The sequence below is a fragment of the Choloepus didactylus genome, chromosome 9 (genome assembly GCF_015220235.1).
Source record: "Choloepus didactylus isolate mChoDid1 chromosome 9, mChoDid1.pri, whole genome shotgun sequence".
In the NCBI taxonomy this organism is placed as follows: Eukaryota; Metazoa; Chordata; class Mammalia; order Pilosa; family Megalonychidae; genus Choloepus; species Choloepus didactylus.
In genome coordinates, this window is record NC_051315.1 from 81,537,198 (window position 1) to 81,558,639 (window position 21,442).

General features: G+C 34.5%; 1 protein-coding gene across 8 annotated transcripts in view; it reads left to right on the top strand.

The window, feature by feature from the left end:
- Positions 1–20,971, top strand: part of NAB1 (NGFI-A binding protein 1) — a 58,803-nt gene extending 37,832 nt beyond the window's left edge. For 5 of the 8 annotated variants that reach the window (XM_037849462.1, XM_037849461.1, XM_037849460.1 and 2 more), the window contains 4 exons: positions 6,421–6,510; positions 8,135–8,297; positions 10,007–10,123; positions 12,336–14,878. In XM_037849462.1, coding sequence (XP_037705390.1) covers positions 6,421–6,510; positions 8,135–8,297; positions 10,007–10,123; positions 12,336–12,424 — 459 coding nt within the window. In that variant the 3' untranslated portion in view covers positions 12,425–14,878. Of the gene's footprint in view, positions 1–6,420; positions 6,511–8,134; positions 8,298–10,006; positions 10,124–12,335; positions 14,879–20,410 lie in introns of those variants that run through there. The other 3 variants (XR_005218789.1, XM_037849464.1, XM_037849463.1) reach the window with 3 other exon arrangements.
- The last annotated feature ends 471 nt before the right edge of the window (positions 20,972–21,442 follow it).

A 21,442-nucleotide genomic window follows, 5' to 3' on the forward strand; every position in this document is an offset into this window, starting at 1 on the left:
GAAACCTTTTCTTGGATGCCATTATCAGTGTGTTAGGATACACTGATAAAACGAGTGCTTTGTTCAGTCTCAATAAGATGTTTTCTTTTTGCTGAATACTATCTTTTCCTGCTCAGTATGTGAGGTTGGTCAGAATGAAGTTTTAAACTGTTTGTTGGATTTTTCTCATTGGAAAGCTCTGATTATTTAGTAGGTTATTCCCCCCTTAACAGTAGTTAGCTCTTCATTTTTTGTTGTCGCTGTTTTTTTTTTTTTTTAATGTCAGTGTACATGTTGTATAAAAGTACTCAGGATAGTCTGTTAGCCTTAAATACTGCTCTTCCTTACAGGGCATAATAGAGAGACTCTGAGCTTTATTTCTTCAATTCCTAGAATATATGGGATAGACACAGAGAAATGATAGTCTGCTAGCTTAGGAGGTCTTAGGGGAGCCTGCCATTTGGAATGAAGCCTTAGGAAAGCACCTCATCAATCCTATATGTTAGTAAGTAAGGTTTGGGAATATCCTCTCATGCCCAGTCTAGATGAATAGCTTGTCTATCTGTTATACCACCCTCTACATGAATCCACTTTCAGCTAAAATTAAAATGGATTGCACTTACTCTTTTCTTTTTCATCAGAGTTCCCAAATCTTGTTCTAGGGCAATTGTAAAACAATATGAACTACTTTTTATTGAATCTATCGTGTGCCAGTGCCCTCTAGGCATTTGAATTCATTATTACAAACCTTTACTCTACTCTATATGAATGCTTTATGGTCTCCGTTTTATAGTCAAGGAAAGAGAGACCCAGAGAGGCTCAGTAACTTGTCTTAAGTTGCCACATTGCCATCCAGCCTCAGAGCCAAGGCTTCAAATCTATGTCTGACTCCTAAACTTCAAAGCTCTACCACCTTCCTGAATATTAACGAGCATTCGCATAGCATGGAAGGTGTGAAGAAACATTATTGGTATACCTTTCTTCTTTTTCTCCTATTAGCATGGTATGAAGTACAAAATGTGCATAGGACTAGAAGCCTTTGGAGAAGGAAGATAGAGTGGCAGTTGTTGTTTTCTAATCCAGGGAAGCTTATCCAGTAAACAGTTAATGTTTTGAGTAGAAAATTTAACAATATAAATTACAAAATGTATTCATATGTAAGAGATTACCATTTGATGTACTAGTTGGTTATAATTAGTAAAGACAGTCTGTTGGGAAAATATACAGAGAGGAAATAAAAAAAAATTAGTTTGATTTATTTATACCCTGCCTATGACACAAAATATTTAAGATAGCTTGACAGCTAGTTAAAGGAGATGAAAAATCAAGAGCCAAAGTCCCTGCCACTCTTGTCTCCCATTCAGTTTTTTAAAACATTAAGTAAAAGATTCATTTGACATCCTTTCTTTTTTGCTGAGAACACATCATGTTCCTTGAGCAAGCCTGGTCATTACTTCCAGTGTTATAAACAACATCTTAAAAGGGAAGAAAGATAGTGATCTGTGAATGGCAGTGTAAAACTTCCAGTCTCAGCATTAATTAGGATATCTGACAAAATGGACAGCTAAGTTTTCCTATCTCATGTGTCAGTTTTCTTTATTCACTGAAGTTGCTGTAGACTAGGCAAAGAGATGGGAGGTGACAGCATTCTTGATCCTGTGTGGGCTGGGAATGCAGAGCAATCTGAGATAACTGGATGAAAGAAATGAAGTTTGTCAATACAGACCAGAAAGAGAATTGGGGCCTGAAGAAGAAAGACTTAGGGAAAACATCTGCTAGCAGTTCCAGTGGGGTGGGGGTGGGAGAGTGAGGAACGAAGAAAGAGGGTCAGATATCCACCCACGCTGTTACTAAGCTTGTTGAAGAGAAAGCTGATCTAATTTGATGTAGATTCTTCCTCTCTGGATCAGGAAAGCAGAAGCATTATAATCTGCTATTCATATAGAAAGTGTGAGTAGAAAAAAGGAAAATGCACATGTGGGACTGAGAACATCTGTAAGAAGTCATTTTAGAGACAGCTAAGCAGTGACTTTAAAGCAGCTTGTTAGTGTTTGGTAGAAAGGATGAGGAAGAATTGGGGTGGAGAATAATTAGGTCATAAACAGTATCCCACTCAATATCTTTTATTTTCTCATTGCTTAGAGTCTACAAGCAAGGGGACACTGTGATTAATAGGGGCAGCCAAGATTATGACATAGCATTGTACAGCTTGTGCCTGGGAAAAAAACTTGAGACATATAACAAAAGTCCTGTACCAAACATAATGTTAAAGGAACCAGCTTCTTGGGAATGTTTTCATTTTTATTTCTAAGTCATATATTTTGGGTACCTTAAAACTACTTTATATGTCATGAAGTGATAGCTACTCAGTACTGCAATTTTCCATCCATGATGAACTGCAGAGATTGTGTGAGAAAATCAGAATGACTAATGTACTCAGTTGCAGTCTTGGCAGAGACCACTGATCACTTGTATATTACTTACTGAATGCTTTTTATTTCTTTTTATTAATGGTGGAGTAATGTCAGTTTTCTAAAAACTTTCATTTGAAAGTAGTATTTGAAAGTTCCCTCTTTCCCAGCTTTTCATTATTCTCATGGTCAAATAATCTAGACAGTGTTACCACCTTATATTTATATAGAATTTCCAAGATTTACCGTTTGCATTACTTCAGTTAAACAAATCTCCATTGGGCAGGTAAAGCAGGTGGTGTAATCCCCATTTAAAATTTTGGAACATTGAAATAATTAAGTTAATTTTCTTGCCTGGGATCACATATCTAGTTCCTAACAAGAAAAGACTAGATTACTCCTTCCTTTTATAAGCTCCTTCAAAAACATTATAGAGATTTTGGAGCTCCTGGAGGTTCTAGCCCAGGCCCACTTTGCCCATTCAGTGTCCTTCCTCAAGGCCTGGCCATGAGCTGATGACTTCAGGGCCTAAATCCTGAATCTTGCCCTTAGCTTCAAACTTACAGAGCATCTCCTTCCAGTCTTACCTAAACAGATCTGCTTATCCAGCCGAATTCATCAGCTTTCTGCCTTCCCCCCAAACCTCCCAGTGTCCTGGGTTCCTTATCCTAATGAATGTTACCTAGGTGGTTGCCTGGGCCACATTTCAGGAATTCATTTATTTCTTTGTGTCCTATCTGTCACTGTCAGGTCTAGGCCACCATTCTCTCTCTCCACCTTAGCCTTCTGACTAGTCTCCATACTGCCAGCTTTGCATCACCCCTCTCCCCAATTATTAGTCCCATTGCATTCAGCATGGGCTTTCTAAAATGCAGATTTGATGAGTCTCTTCTCTACCTAAGACATTTTCAATGCTTTACCTTTGCATCTAAGATAAAATCTCAATTTAACACAACATACAAAGGCCTCATAACTTACAAAGGCCTCCTGCATAATTTCCAGCTTCTCTCATCATTCTCTTTCTTGGTGTATTCCCTATTTTAGCTTTAGTAAATATTTTCCAGTTTCTAGAGGGTTTCATATTCCCTTTTGCCTCCAGGCCATTGTATAAGCTGTTCTCTTTTCCTAGAGAACTCTGTGCAGTCTCAACTAGACGTTGCACTGGCTGAGAAGGTTCATCTGACATGGTGCTCTCCACTGTGCTTCTGGATCTGTTTGTCCATTTCCCTCTCTAGAATGTGTTTGTCAAGAGGGAAGGAGCCATGTCTGTCTTGTTTACCATTGTATCCTCAGCATTGAGCACTGTGTATGGAAACTTATGCGAACAACATTTTTGTTTAATGAATAAACAAATGTTTCCCGATTTCTAGTGTTTTCACTAAAACAGTTCCCCACCAACATAGCTGGTTTTAGTTTTAATTCCTAGTTCTTCATTCTCTTAAGATGTCTTTACTATGTGAATAACCCCAAAATTTACCTTTTCCCCCACACCCCATCACCATCTTCCCCTCCCATGTCATAGAAATATGGTGTTACTTACGCTATCTGTTTTACTCTGATTAAATCTGATGGCTTTTTGGGTAAACTATAATATCAGTAACAAACATTTATTGGGTAATTTCTATGTGCCAAGCAATGTGCTAAGTATTTTTTTTAAGAATTTTTCACATCCTTAAAATGACTCATATTACAGATGAGGAAACTGAGACACAGGGATGAAATGATCTGCCTGGTCTCATGGCAAATACGTGATACAATTGTATTTTGAACTCCATGCAAATCATCGAGTTAGTCAGTTCAGCTTAGGAAGAACAGAGCTGTAAGAGAAATGGCAGTATTTATTGTTGTGAGTTTCATAAAGGTGGTAGCTCTAGGCTTTTATGGATCGAGCATAGGCTTTGAAGCCAGTGCCTATAGCTGTAAAATTATGGGAACCCAGGATTGTTTGTGGTGGGGATTACATGAGATACTGTATATAATAGAGAACATAATCAAGAACTGGTACATTGTAGGCTTCTGAAAAATGATAGCTATTCTTATTGATGATGTTGTTCTAAGTCTTCTACTAGCATGTCTCATTGAACTTGATAACTGAAAGGGGTGTTTAGTAAAGAGAAATTTGTGTTTTTTTTTTAATGTCTTAATACATTCTTGAGAAAAAAATGGAATGGCTAAGAAAAAGTGAACTTTTCATTTAGATTTAAACTGTACATACTTGTATAAAGTTCATTTTATTTTAGCTTACTTAGTAACTGTGTTCTGTATACTCCTCCAAGCCAAGGGTAGCTAGGAGCCTAGAAAGGTAGCTGTTTTCGATATTTTAAAAGTTCTGATTGTATACTGACCCATCATAGAGCTACATAAGACTATCTCAAGATGTCAAATATATTTGCTTTTGGCTCTGATTATGTTATTTTATATATCTTTGAAGAATTTAAAAGATTAGCTACTTAATTATTGCTGAAGAAATAAATTTCGGTAGGTGAAATGTTTAAAAACATTGGGTCTGCAGTGGAGAAATAATTATTTTAAAGACCTTTATGGGGAAAAATTTTGAACCACATCTTATATCTCAAATAAGGTAAAATATTTTATTATTAGTATTTTTTGCATCTTTTTCTATGTTATTGTTAGAACTTTGATTTTTAATGATTCACCCTCTGCTACAAATATATATAACTTATAAAATAAGGGGGGAGGGATTACATGTTTTGGAGGTTAACGACTCAATTTTTGTGAAGACACTTTTAGTAGATTTCAGTAGCATTATTAAAACCATGATGTTTTGTAGTTATAAAGTTTATCTGGAGGAATAAACAGGAAAAGAAAAAAGAAAATATTTGAGAAAAGAATTAGGGGATTAGCACTAATCCATATTAAAATATAAAATGGAAATAAATTGAAGTATTATTCAGGGGTAGTAGTGCTAAAGACTTTAATTCTCACCCCTACCCTAATAAATAGGTTTTCTTATCCTTATTTTTCATATGAGGAAATTGAGGCTCCAAAAGGTTAAGTTACTCATCCAGTGTCTCGTAGCTAGTAAGTGGTGGATTTGGGATGAGTTCAGATCTTTCTAATTCCAAAACCCGCATTGCCTATCGTATAATATGATAATGGGGAAATCACAAATCAACAATTGAAAATTCAGCTTGGATTACTAAATAGCACTTAAAAAAAAAGGTTTAATGATTTACCATATTACATATACCAAAATAAAGTCTTGGTAGATTAGAGTTAAATTTAAAAAACAAAAAAGAAAAAAAACAACAAAATAAAGTTTAGTAAAACTGGAGGGTAGATTTGAATCTCATCCAATCTTTAAAGCAGAATGCCTTTGTAAATTTTATAGCAATAGAAGAAATCAACAAAATAAAAGTATTTATGAATACAGTATATAGAATTTAGAATATTTTGAACATCAAAACAGTAAAAATATAGATAAATAGTTAAAAAGTTTAAAACAGCAAGATTCAGTGCTGATGAGGGACGTGTCCTACATTGTTGATGGTGTGATAAACCAGTAGAGGCCCTTTGGCAACGTCTGTCAAGAGACATAAAAATGTTCATTTCTCTGTAATAATTCTACTTCTGGGAATCTATTGTATTGAATAACCCAAACTATGGAAAATGCTATTTACATGAAGATATTTTTGCAGTGTCTTTCATAATAACCAAAAGTTAGGAAAAGAATCTAAATGTCCAATATGAGGATAAGTGGTTAAATATTTGAACCACTAGATGAAATATTATATAACCATTATTATCAATGATCATGAAGTCTACATATCAATGTAGAAAAAATGTGAATGATTAAATTCTTTATCCTGCTTTTTCACTTATATGTTTTTATTGAGGCTGCAACTGTAGAAAATAAGGTATCTGTATCATAATAGAAATAATCATACATTAAAATCTTAACCATGGTTGTTAAGATGGTTTTCTTTGCTTTATTTTCCGAATTTTTGGTAATACAGTTGCTGCTTTATTGTTTACTCTAAGTAAAAATGACTGATTGTCTGGCCCACAGGATGGGTTTCCAGATTTCCAAGATTCTGTTCAGACTCTCTTCCAGCAAGCTAAAGCTAAGGGTGAAGAATTTGCAGCTCTGAGTTCACAGGTAACATTAACTACCAGTTTTTATTTCATAATAATATTTGTAGGTTTAAAAATAAATGGTTGTTTCAACTAGCTTCAGTTTTAGGTATCTAAGGACTGAATTTCTTTCTGGTTGTTTTTGAAAGATCATCTGATCCACAGCTGTATCAACAAGACAGCAGTAACAGCTTAGTTTGATTTGGGTTTTGAACAGAATCAGATACAGTCTTACTTATGTATTCTTTGTAGTTTTGTAGGAAGTGAGACAGATTCTCTACTTTAAAAAGCCAAAAGAAGCAGTTCTACATCAGGAACAGCCACGTGGTTTGGGCTGTGTGTAATGCAATTCTGATATAAGTAATATAAACATTGTAGCTATTATTAAAATGTTTAAATTCATGTATATTGAAATATTAGTAAATTAATATTTAGCTTTAGGTGCTTTTGCCATTAGGTTATTTAATTGTATACCGAAGTAAGCATTTAAAAAGTCCATTCTGCAAACATCACCTTTTAAAAAGCACTGTAAGTTTTATTTCTGTTGAGCTCCCTGGAGACTTGCTCATGGTCACGTTTAGTATTGCCAAGTTTTGTTTTTTTCATGTTAAGAGGATGAAAAATACCTTCCCCCCGTCAGAGATACTTACTGAAATTTTTTCAGTTAATTAGTAACAAGTTCAAATGAAATGAAGTTATGGTTGATTTATATGCATTCAGGAAAATAGTATAAGCATTTATGTACCTTCTCTATAAAGTAATATATTTCACCTATTGATTTTTAATACTGTGAATCAGTACTTTTTGTAACTAATTTCATATATAGCTTTATATAGCACTCTTTTATATAGCATGCTAGTGATTCATATCTATGCATTTTGACTCTTACCTCTCCCTGGCAAAATATCACAAATACACTGCTTTGAATATCACATGTAAGTAATTTAGAGCAGTGCATAGAGAAGAAACTTACAAAACACATGCAGAGATAAATTTGTATGTCAGCCAACTCAGCGTATAGTTTAAAACATGTTTTTTTTATGATTGGTTGGGAAATACTGCAATTTTATTCCATGATGAAGGTGAAGTTCCTCTTTGGCACTGATGTTTTTCTGCATAATTTGCATTGTTTAATTTTAGTGGGAAGTGTGTTTGTCTTGTTCTTCTGGACAGCCGTTTTACACCTTTTCTCCCCCAAACATAACTGTCATCATATCAGAGTCTGTGTAGTGCCAAATCCTAAAATAAAAATGCCAAGATTTTACCGTTATGTGTTAGAAGCAGTTTATAGCAGATGTTGCTGTTGCTTTTAGGTTTCTTAAAAAAAAAAATCTTTAAAAGGACTCAATATCTTGGAAAACAAAACTAAGGTTATTTTGCTTTTCAGCTGAAATAAAATGCTCTTTGTAGGCCTGAGAAGAAAGTGTTTTTTTTCCTTTTGAACAAAATCCAGCATTTTATGTTTTAACATGAAGATACAGACATCTCTGCATATTTATGGAATGTGTAAACCACATGAAGTGTGAACTAATTTTAATGAATACTAAATATACTAAATGTATTTGCTGGAGTCTGAAATTGGCATCATTAAACCATTAAAAAATCTAGAATGTTTTAGTTACTGATTTTATTTTTGCTTTACTTACTAGCAGCCCGAAAAGGTGATGGCAAAGCAGATGGAGTTCCTTTGCGCCCAGGCTGGCTATGAGAGACTGCAGCATGCTGAAAGAAGACTGTCTGCAGGACTTTACAGGCAAAGCTCAGAGGAGCACAGCCCTAATGGCTTGACATCTGATAACTCCGATGGACAAGGTACATCTTTAGAACCTGTTACTACTCTGTGCACTTTAAAGAGAAACTGAAAAAATTGTTGATTTTTAAATCTTGTCATTTTCTAGACAATCTGTTACAGGTTTTCTTTCAAAATTAATTTTTAAGTTGTCCCATTTTCTAGAAAGGAAAGAATGCCTCCTTCTAGTTGTGAATATTTTTTTACCTTATAACCCCCAAACAATAGCTGGCACATGCAATTGACATGTGTTATTGTAAAGGGTGGGTAGGAATTGGAGATGTAAACAGTACAGATTATTTCCCCCAAGTAAATGGATTCCATGGGAGATGTTTATTGTTTTAAAAAAGACCAAAATTTCATGTTTTGTTAGACTTTCCTAAACAGATTTGACTGTGAAGTTTGTAACATTTGGTTTCTAAGAGAAAATGGTAATTCCTTTTAAAGTATTATGACAGTACAAGGATTTAAAGAGACAGTGTAAGAATAGAGACACTCAAAATTGTGTGTTGATTCTGTCTTCACATCAGCCTACAATCCCTATGAAAATACTGTGTGTGGTCTACATTGAAAGTTATTTTCAAATTATTAAGTTTAGAAAGTTATGTGATTCATGAGTGTTTTTAGTCATTTTAAAATTATTTCATTTTTTATGCCCTCACGTGAAGAAAGTCCCAAGTTAGTCATTCACTCATTCAAAAAACTTTTCTTTAATATCTCCCATGTGCCAAGCATGAGTTTAGGCACTGAAGATGCAGCAGTGAACAAGACAAATGTACAGTATGTATTTAAATATATACTCGAATTTTAAATAGTGATAACTGTTTGAAGGAAAAAATAATTATGTATTTCCTTCTTTTTGCATATGGTGTTATACATTTCTATAGAATGGTTACTAGTGTCAAAAAAGGAAAAAAAGAAAAAAAAACTGGATTTCTTTCCAAGGAAGAATACCATTCTTAAGCCTTTTCCAGCTGTGGAGTGAAATATTAGCTATATCAGCATATGAGAGTACTAGAGTAGAAACTTTTTAGTTGAGGTCTTGATTAACTTTTCTAATCATCCATAGACTTAAAAGTTAAGAAGCAAAAGCATGTATGAAAGATTTTAAACTCTCATTTGTGATGCCAGGATAATCCAGTGTAGAGTGGCAGTTTGCTAAGTTTTATGGATTTAGGTTTATTACAGAGATGATTTGGTATGTAAATCATTTTCTACCATATCTTTGTTGCTACCTCTATTTTTTCTTGGATTTTGCCATAGTTTTTGTTTTGTTTTTAAATTATCTACATTTGGTTTTAAGCCGTCCCTGTCTCTAATATTTGTTATTATGTGATTAATGATATGCCTTGGTAAAATGGTTGAGCTAGTAAGAAAATGTATTACACAGGGGATGTATTATATGCCAAAATTGAAAGGCTCACTAGAAATCCGAGTCTTTTGTTTAGCCCGTGATTAGTTCTTAGAAATATCTTGGCACAGTTAACAACCTTGGGACTCGCATGAAATGACTTACCATTTTCCTCCTAAATTATTATTTAAAACATTTTTTTCCAAGTATTATTTAAATTCTTTATGGCACATTGGTTTCCCTCACTCTTTTCTTCCTAAGCAAAGTTCAGGCAATTTGTGAAAACATACTTTTAAGAAAAACTATGGTGTGTTTTCAATATTATTCATGTTGCCTTTTTTTTTTTTTTTTTTTTTTTTTTTTTTTGCCTCTTTTCATTAGGAGAAAGACCTTTGAATCTCCGAATGCCTAATTTACAGAACAGACAGCCCCATCATTTTGTGGTGGATGGGGAGCTGAGTAGACTTTACTCCAGTGAGGCAAAGTCCCACTCATCAGGTGAGAATGTGGTTCATGATTAAAGAGAGTGATCCTTGAATAAAGCATCTTTAAGTTCTGTTCTCCTTCTAATTCGTAATCATCTCCCCTACCCCCAAATAGGTCATTACTAATACCATTACTAGTCACTTTTTCTCCCCTTGAAAAATTGTAGGTTGTCATAATAGTCAGTCTTTTTGAGAATATAGTATTCCGAAGATTGACAGGAAAAAAACTCATGATTATTTAGATTATTTTGGTATAGCTATTACATGAATGGTGATGTTTATAAAAAAAAATGTAAATGAATTGTAATTGGCTGGCACCGGTTATGTTATTGCCCTTTTTTAGCCTTTCATAATAAGAAATTGATAGACTACACGTTTACTGTTCTCAAGGAAACCTTGTATACAAAAATCTAAACATCATGCAGATGCCTTTTGAGGATGATACTTATTATATCAGAAGTAAACTAAACTCTTCAAAGGGATAAGCAGCTCCTTATAATAGTTGGAGTTTTACATATTTTTTACAAGTAAAATAAGTTAGACAAAGTTAAAGTATTAGAAACCAGCGCCATTTGAAAGAATCTAGTATCTTTAACTTTGAGTTAAAATAATGTTAGGAATTACTTGATGAAATCACAAATTCTATAGATAAGGAGGCTGAGGCCAAATAAAGTAAATGGCTCTAAGTTTGTATTGTAAGTCAGTGGGAGAAGTAGTTTTGCAAGCATTAGGTTTAAACCTGACTGCCTCTGTTACCTAGACAGAGCAACTTAGATGTTTACTTGAAAAATGTTGCTATCAAAGAGAGATTATGTCTTTTAGTTTCCTTTTATGCTCCTACTAGCAGATGCGAAATATGCCAAAGCCCTAAATAATATTCTGTGCTTTAACTTTTGTTTGTTCTTGTATTTCTTGATTCTAGACACTTTAGAAATGTAAAAGAGAGGTTGAGAAATTGAAATCGTTCTAAAGATTACATCATGGTCTTGTGTTCCACAACATGAAAAAGTGATCTGTTCTTTAAGGTGCTTTAAAAAAAAAACCCATTTTCTACCAATCTATATTCCTTTTGAGTATCTCTTTAAAGAAGACATGTTCCAGTTACATTGATCGTATGTGTTCCATGGTGGAAATACCCTTTAGTTTAACTACATAGAGATATAGTTGACCTAGGGTTTTATGTTAGAGCAGAATGAAGGAATGCCTGAAAACCTTTTATGTTTTTAAAAAAAAAAAAACTGAATAGAAATAAGACAGCCTCCATATAGCACAAACCTGGGTTCAGATCTTGTTCCTGATACTTACTTGAGTTACTTAACTACCCTGACACTCAGTTGCTTTATCTGTAAAATAGAAATAATAGTACCTACCTCATAAGGCAGTTATGAGGCATAGAGAAGATGACCTATATGAATTACATGGCTGTTAGGAATTCGATAAATAGTACCTGCTATTTGTATTACTTTTATATGGAATATAAAATCCCTTCTGTGTACAGAAAGTGAATTTCTAATTGAGCTACCTAATTTCAGAAAGCGATTAGTATTGCTTATCTTTCTATAAGCCTTTCAGGGTGTGTATGTTCTCTGGTATTAGTACTTTATGTGAAGATTACATTTTATGATCATTCTCTAGTATTTGTAAGAGAATATACTAACTATACACATGTAACTCCATGGAATGATTTCTTAAGAAAGTAGCCTTCCTTCTTTTACTTTAATATTTCCTAGCTAGGGAAATTTTTAAAAATATGGAAGGTTTATTTCTGTCTCATTTCTTCATTGGCAGTAAATGAACTAGTAACTTTTTTGTGTATGAGTGATCAGTTTTATTTTATGTAGTTTACCTATCATCTTGGATCAAGCATTAATAAAAAAATACTGTCTTTTATATGCTAAGTGCTTTACATGCATTTCATCATTTCACTCAACTCTCACTTCCACCCTGCGTAGATACTATCCCTACTTTATAGATGAAGACACAGAGGTTTAGATTTGCACAGGTTGTATACCACTAGTAATTAGCAGAGGTGGAATTTAAATCCAGAATCCAAATTCGTCACCACAATTCTGTAAACATAAAATTTGTATATGGAATTGCCAAATCATGATGAGTTGATACTATTTGTTATGGAGTTTTTGGGTTTGGTTTATAAGTTAGAGTTTATTTCTCGTGATCCATTGATTTAAAATGTCAACACACTTCCTGTTTCCATTTTTACCCAGAGAGTCTTGGAATTTTAAAAGACTACCCTCACTCGGCTTTTACCTTAGAAAAGAAAGTCATCAAAACAGAGCCTGAAGATTCAAGATAGCTGTGATTGTCTTATTGTCCTCTGGAAGTGGCATCAGATTTAAGGATAATGCTCCATCATAGAAATAAGCCTTAATAACCAATGTTGCCTCATTCAGCTCAAACCGATTTCATAGCCAAAGCCTAAGGACTGGTACAGTAGTCTTTGGAAACCAGAAAGACAGAACAACAGCCACAAAAAGAAAATCCAGAGAGTGTTGCAATTTGTAACAGAATATTGATCCATTCACATTCCTGTGTAAGTCATTTATGTGGAAAGGCTTACAAATTAATATTGTAAGCATTCATTATTTAAGAATGTACAAGGCATTTGTGTAATTTATAAAAGTGAAATCTAGATGTTGAGACTTGTGTGGTTTATGGATGTGGATACAGTTTATTTTACTTGAATTTCATTGTCTAATTTAAGTGTATTTAGGGTAAATATTATTAAATGTCAGAGTTTAGAATCTTTGGAAGCATAAAAAAGAAAGCTGAAGTGATGTAATTATTGGCAAGGTTGCAATGATTTTGGAAAAATGGAAAGTAAATGCTCATTTTAAGCCAAGGAAAATTTCATGGATTTAATATTTGATAAAAATGGATTCTGTGTAACAGGACACTTGTAGCATTCATTCATGTAATGTCATTTTTACTAGTTTCACCAGTACCACATTTACATAATTGATAAATAATAGAAGAAAATTAAAAATATGAGCAAATAGAGTAGGAAATCTCTCTTATCTAGTTGACCCAGATTGCATTATATAATTGCTACTTAAAATAACAACAAAAATAGGAAGCTATTACTTGGACAGAGAACTTGAAACAAGTGGACTGATAGTGTAAAGGCCTTGATTTGAATATTGCTATTTCAGAATGTGTTAACTAGATTAAGATATAGTAAGTTAACCTGAAATGTGATAAGGAAGGTGACTGTTAACAAAGGCTATTATTAATTGAGTAATATGGTTTTATATCTAGAAATTCTTCTCCATGTATAGGAGTCAGAGAAAGACTAGAAGGCTCTCAACCGGGGAATGTCTTCCCACCCAAACCCCATCACAAGTGTGAACAATCACTGCATCTGCATTTGCAGGGATGTTTCTATGGGTCTTTAGTTGACACCTATATTCATTATTTATTTTACAATTTCATTTTTGTTCACCTTTTAGATTTGTGAATGTAGTTTTTCTTAAAATTCATTTTAACTTGAAAGTGTTGTTTTTAATTCCCACTATTTAATTAATGGGTTGTGTGCATATATATATGGGGTTATGCTTAAATGTTAGTAATGTACTCGCTTACTTATAAATGAGGATTTCACATTGGAACCCATAGTGGTCAAAGTACACATAAGATTTTGCTAACTCTCATTTTTCTCCGTTGGTTCAAGAGGGGAAGATATTTGACAGCTTTACCTATTTGCTACAGGTAAATCTAAACCCAGGTATTGCTGAGAAGAGCATGTTGACTTGGAATATGTGTTTTTTTGTTTTCACTTCAGCTCTGCATCATAGCTATGTAAAATATATGGTCATATGTTATATACTAAATTTATCAGCCAACTGTTAGATGAAATGTCTGCACTGTAGTCTCTGATCACTGTCACATATATAATTGCTTTTTTATTTTGATTTGTAGAATAGCTTTACAATAGAAACACCAGTGAACAACTTTTATACTATTAACAGGCTATTTCTTTCCTACATGTTTTACTGTACTGTAGTGTTTTGCCCACTGGAGAAGCTTTTTATGGGCCTTGCAACTTTGTTGCTAGCTTGAGGTTGATTATTGTGGTTGTATTGTTCACTGTGTAGAAATAGTATAAGTACGATTTAAATAGAATGTTCAGTTTTTAATATTAGCCATAGCACTGGTTAGTATCTCAGTAGTTTCATGAAACGTTTACTGTATTCTAATCTATTTTGAGAAATTTTGTGGGTTTTTTTTAATTGTCTTACAGTTCAAGTTTGTAGATTTTAATTAGCAACCGTTTTTAAAGATGCAGTACTCTTCCAACTAATATTTATCAGTCTTTCATGGCCCACACACTGCATCTTTAAATCCATAAATAAGTTTCCTTAAGTATCATAATTTTATGGTCTTTCAAGCTTAGTGATAAGAGGGAAGCACAAGAAAAATTTCAGTAGAATACAGTTTTTATTTTGTAAACACTAATGTATGAAACTTGCTATACATTAAAGCAAATAATATATATTTTTATTTGAAGTGTATATATGAATTGGATGTTATAACTAGTTGATTTTTTCATTGTGTTAGGGGTATTTTCACTGAACAAGGTCAATTGGTTACCTCAGTATCACAGCCAATATAGTCCAAGGGACCATTTCTCCCCAGGTTTGTGTTACACTTTATTATGTGAAGTCTGCATTTTTGTGACTATTAAAGCTGTTGGTGAGGTGGGACGAGTGCACTTGCTTCCTGTGGCAATAAAGATTTTCTGTGCCTCACACACTTATGTTTATAGCACTTTCTGCACAACACTTTCCACGGTAGATACTATTAGCTGTTCTGCATCACCTGTTTCATTATTTGGGCTGGGTTTGGGTATAAGGGGTCCAGGAGCATATGTCTTAAATCATGACTAAAAGCTTTCATCAGTTACCTTCATTTCTGAGAAGTTATTTGGCAAATGGGTCCTCAGTTGACTCTCTCTGCTTTGTCAGAGACAGAGGTTGGTTTATATTTGTTTTGCTTTAAGAAATTTACAAGGACAATTTTTTAAATCTCCACCATTTCTAACTAAGTATATTAATAACCAAAAGGAGGAACATCAGGATTTAACGTTTGTAATATACTACGTATCTATTAAGTTTTAATGTGATTTGCCCTCTGTGTTACAGGCTAATTATGTGAAATCGAACTCACCTGTGGTAAAGAACCTTGCAGCATAGTTTTAAGTGATGGGTTTGATAGGTTAATATTTAGTGGGTGCTCCAATGTGCCCAGCACTGTGCTAGGTGCTAGGTGGAGGTGAAGGCCACAGAAGAAATAGAAGACACAGACCATGCCTTTTGAGAACCCCAAACCAAGTTGAATGGGAACTAACCAGTCATATAAAAAAATACACATTTTAGTGTATTTTAGACTCGGAATGAATAAGAAGCTCTTCTCTGTGTTAGACATTATGGTAGTAGCCACTTTATGGATAAAGCACATTTAATGGGTAAGATTCAGAAGGAAAGATCAGCCAGGTCTGGAATAATTAACAAGAAGAGGAAAAAAATTATTGCCATTGTTTTTGTGTGTGGAGTTGAATATCAGCTACAGATATGCTTATTAGGATAATAATTCTTTTGACTGTCCCATTAAACCTGTCAAAGGGCAGGGAAAAATGTACTTGCTTCCTTGTCCTTGATTGTTAAAACCACTTGGGTAAAAGCTTGAATATTTGGTGTTCCTAGCACCTACTGTACCTTTTCAATTATAGTTGTCAGTATTTAAGGTTTAAAAGCTGAACAAGAGTGCAGGAAATTTCCTTGTAACTCCTCATTCCATGTGGCATGTGGCCTGCTCACTTGGCTGTTTAAATGGTCAATTATTATTGACACAGTACCCATTTAGCTTGTAACTTCACTTAATACTGCACTGAGTCTTGAAAAGAAAATCAACCAAAGTGTTAACCTAATGAAACTAGGAGTCTGTTTCCAGTTAGTGAATAGGTGAAGTTAGAATTGAGCAAACATTTTGTGCTGGTAACAACTTGAAGCAAATGACCAAATATGGTAGCTGATGTTTAACTAGAAACCACCTTATGGTCCAGCTGTGCATGGATGATGGTTCAAGAAATCTAAGCTTATTTATTCATTATTATCTCTTGGTTATTATTTCATAAATGGGATTCTCAAGTGGCCCTCCAGAGTTATTAAAAGAACCATCCACTATCCTGAAGTATCCTGAAGTTTATTTTTTTATTTTTTTATTTTTTTCATTTTAATTGAGATTGTTCAGATACCATACAATTTTCTAAAGATCCAAAGTGTACAATCAGTTGCCCCTGGGTACCCTCATACAGCTGTGCATCCATCACACTTAATCCTGAAGTTTATTTTTATTGTAAATGCATTTAATCTCAAAAACCTTGCTGTTAACTATTTCCTTAGTGACCCCCTATAAGATAATTTGTATTTCACAAAGATTTGATCAAGAGCTAAATGCTAGAGATAGGATTTTTCTTACTTTCTGAGTTTATAATAGTTAAAGCTTTAAATCCTCTTCTCTGGCTTCTGATTCTACTGACCTATAAAAATGTAACAAAAGGAAAAATCAGCTAAAGGTGTTTCTGTTTTTTGCACAGAATAAACTGATCAATAAATTTTTTATGTTCATAATCAGTGTATTAAAGTCATAATTCAAAATTTTAGTTGTCCTTAAGTTTTTAAGTTCAGTTTACGAATCTTTTTGTATTTATAAGGAGCAAATTTTAATCACTTTTAAGGGGCTGTTAATAATGATTGCTTCCATTTACAAACTTGATTAATTAAGCTCCTTTATTCCTTTATTCTTTCATATTCTTGTTTCTTAGGACTATACAGTTCTTCTATATTAAAACAACATCCTATTGAATTTGGTTGTCCTAGCTTTGTCTGACATTTGCTCACAGCTTCCAGGGTTATTCTGATAGCTAGGTGATTGACTTCCAAAGTATCACTCAAATAATGTTAAATGTCTAGTTTATACCAGTTCATCTTCAGTTAAAGTTTTCATGCCATTTTTGTAGGAACTGGATAAAACCCTCAAACTGGGAACACTACAGATGACTCACATGAAATCCTAATCTTAGTTTTTATTTCAACATTCATACAAGATGTTTCATTACCTTTCTTTTTCCATTTTATTCTTATTGCTGGAGTCCCGAATTTTCTGTGTTTGCCTATCCTAATTTTTGACTTTATATTTCATGCACTTTAATCCCTCTATTATCTTCACTGAACTTTCAGTAAGGTGTTTACAAATATTCCTTCTATATAGGACATTTTTCTGTGTTGATACAATTGAGAAAACCTGCCTAAAGAACTATAGTTCTAAAGTAATTCTGTTTAATTTTTTTTACTTTACAATTGCCTCCTCTAAGTTTTCCACTGAAATTTCTCAAAAATTGTCTTGCTTCTTCAGAGTCTCAGAGTAATCACTTTAGTTAAAGCTGCCATCAAAATATGTTGGAAAATGCAGATTATGTCCTTAACATTAGTTCAGGATGGCAAAGCCAAACAAATGTTAAAATCATGAACTCAGGAATTTTTCTAATTGATTTATTAAGAGTGACAAATTTTGTGAATTTCTTGGTAGTCCAAGCAATTTGACAAACAACCCAAGCTAATTTTGCTGTGGATGAGCCCCAATGATGGTATAAGTTAGATCGTGCTGCTTATTTACACACTCTGAAACCTTATGAGTCATCTGCATTAAAAGTCTGCACCTCATAAATTTATGTTTAAAGTGTCATGTTAACACCCACACACAATTCCAAGCAAGCAAGACCATTCTCTTATAACTGTCACAGGCACCGTATGTGACAGGTCGCATAGACTTGAGTGTGTAGGAAGATATTTAAGTAGTGCATACGTAGGTGGAATCTTACCAGTAACTGGTTCAGCAGAAGCGTTTTTACAATTTACTAACTACTATCCTCAACCGTGAACAGTTAAACCAAACATCTGTGGTCTAGTACCCATCCCCTGCTATTTGCTATCCGTCCCAGAAGACCAAATGATTTCTTTGGTAGTATGTTCTCACATGCTAAGCTCTCCAAAGTCCCATCACATCATTTTGGTTATGCTTCACAAATAAGTACATACTTTCCATCCTTAAGACCTTGACAACGTAACATAGAGGTTTTTTAATCAGTTAAAATGAGCTATGTTCTTTTTATTTCTGACTTCAGCTAGCGGTTTCTGTTATCAGAAAGTAGCCCATGTGTTGACTGTGAATTTCTTTTTTATACTTCTGCTAACTCAAATTGGACCACAGCTTTCCGATTTTTGTTGATTAGAAGACAATAGCCTGTATAATGAAATAAGGATATCAGATTTAGTTGAGTACAACTCCAATTCTTAGGGCATAAAAAGGCAATTTCCACTTTAAAAAAATTATTCAAAGTGAAATAAATTTGAGGTTATTTAATTTTTAGAGAAAAAATATATTGTAATATTTAAAAATGAGAAAGATCCTGTTTTATGAAGTCAAAATATCAACATTAACAGGAACGTGGAAGAATTTTATTCCAACCCTCGTGGATGACTTTGAGGGATTCAGGACTTCAGTGGAGGAAGTAACTGCAGGTGTGGAAATAGCAAGAGAACTATAATTCTAAGTGGAGCCTGAAGAAGTGACTAAATTGCTGCAAATCTCATGATGAAACTTGAATGGATAAGGTGCTGCTTACGGATTGGCAAAGAAAGTGGTTTCTTGAGATGGAATTGACTCCTAGTGAAGATGTAGTCTGTGAACATTGTTGAAAAGACAACAAAGGATTTAGAATTACGTCAACTTAGTTGATAAAGAGGAAGCGGGCTTTGAGAGAATTGACTCCAATTTTGAAAGAAGTTCTGTGGATAAAATGCTATCAAACAGCATTGCATGCTACAGTGAAATCTTTTGTGAAAGGAAGAGTTGATCAAAGTGGCAGAATTCATTGATGTCTTATTTAAAGAAATTGCCACCCACCCCCAACATTCCGCCACCACCACCCTGGTGAGTCAGCAGCCATCAACATCAAGGCAAGACCCTCTACCAGCAAAAAGATCATGACTTGCTGAAGGCATAGATGATGATTAGCATTTTTAGCAATAAAGTAATTTTGAATTAAAGTATTGTACCAGTTTGAAGCTCTTATGGACCCCAAAAGAGCCATGATCTTTTAATCTAGTCTTATCGGGTGGAACCTTTTGATTAGGTTGTTTCCATGGAGATGTGACCCACCCAATTGTGTGTGGGAACTCTGATTATATTATTTCCATGGAGGTGTAAACCCACTCATTCAGGGTGGGTCTTGATTAGTTTACTGGAGTCCTTTAAGAGAGTTCCAAGAAGCTGAGAGAGACATTTTGGAGAGAAGCTAAAATGTGAAATCCAGAGTTTGCCCCCAGGAGAAGCTAAGAGCTTGCACAGACCCAGATACTTGGAGACACTGGGAGATGCTGACAGAAGGACATTTGGAGATGCTAAGCTAAGAGATGAAGTCCAGAGTTTGCCCCAGAGAAGCTAAGAGAGGACTCCCAGATACTTGGAAGTGCCCCAGGAGAACCAAGCAGTGATCTGAGAGCGTTAAAGAGAGACAGAAGAAGCCCAGAGACATTTTGGAGAAAGCCATTTTGAAATACAACCCAGGAGCAAAGGACTAGCAGATGCTAGTCACGTGCATTCCCAGCTGACCAGTGTTCTGGACACCATCGCCTTTCTTCAGTGAAGGTATCCTCTTGTTGATGCCCTAGTTTGGATGCTTTTATGGCCTTAGAACTTGAAATTTGTAATGTAAGAAATCCCTGTTATAAAATGGGTTTTTTTAATACAAAACACAAAATCCATTTCTGGTATTTTGCATAATAGCAGCTTTAGCAAACCAGAAAAGGTATGTACATTGTTTTTTTAAAAATAATGCTGCTGCACACTTATAGACTACAATATAGTGTAAACATAACTGACATGAACTGGGAAACCAAAAAATTTGTGTGACTCACTTTATGGTAATATTCACTTTATTGCAATGGTCTGAAACAAGCCCACAATTATCTCCAAGGTTTGCATGTAGCTGGTTTATAGGAGAAACAAGTCACTTTCTTCCATGGCCCTCTATTACAAAGACAGCAATTAGTTATGCCTTTATGAGGCAAATGATCCAAAACAGTGTGATACTTTTAATCTAGTAGTAATTGCAGTGGTGCCATTTATCAAATTTACCATTTCCTCATACCGGGCCAACTACTTTTCATTTAATCCTCTGTAACTCCAGCATGTAATCATCAGTGTCATCCCTATTTTGCAGATGGGAAAATGTCAGCCTCAAGAGATTGGGTAATTCGCTGTCAGTATTAAGCTGGACCAGTCCACCTGTTTGATGCCGCAGTCCACGTGCACTCTATGCCGTCCCATTTACTTGGACCCAAGTGTCCTATACTGTGTAAAAATTTTACACCATAACACAGTTAACACTTTAAAGTACAAATAAAGCCTAAATATACACATGTCAAAACAACTAGACTATGTATGTGTATTGATGGGTTGGTTACTTTTTTGGTGGTGTCTAGATACCTGCAGAAGCTTCCAAAGGAAAGTAAATATCAAACCATTCTGAAGGTAAGTAAGTAGAGAAGTGAGAGAACATTGCTTTGGGACTGTTGTATATGAAAGGCCCTGGTGGAGGGGCAGGAAAGTCACATTCAAATATCCTAGGGAAAATATAATGGACTAGAGCAAAGATTTCAAACAAAAATTTAGAGGTGAAACGTAGAAAAGAAAATATCCACTAGAAATCCTTTGAAACTCATACAAATTTCTCATTCAATTTGGGAAGCAATTAGAAGTTTTTGAAGAGGAGAAAACAGTCAATGAAATGTTTGGAACATAATGACAAAGTACTACAAATTGTATCTCATAGCCAGTTTTGTATTACTATGTCCCAAGAAGCTCCCAAAGGGCTTGATTTCTGGCTATGATGTGTGGAGGATGGGAGTGACTAGAATGCTGTTGCAGTTGTGCAGTCTTAGGTGGTCAAGCAATTCAAGTTGCAACAGTGAGAATAAGAACCAAGAGGAACAAAACTGAATTATATCCAATCATTCATCATTCATTCATTCAGCAATCATTTGTTGAGGACCTGCTTCAAATACCCAGGCACAATGTTAGGAACCGGAGATACAAACATCATTCGACCTTGTTCCTGCTCTCGAGCGACACTCATGACCTAGTAAAGGAAGAGGACGATTGTTGATGAAGTGGCAGGTCTTGATTATGGACCAAATGGTGCAAGTGGAAGGAACATACTGACCAATTGGATAAGAATTATCCATGATTTGTT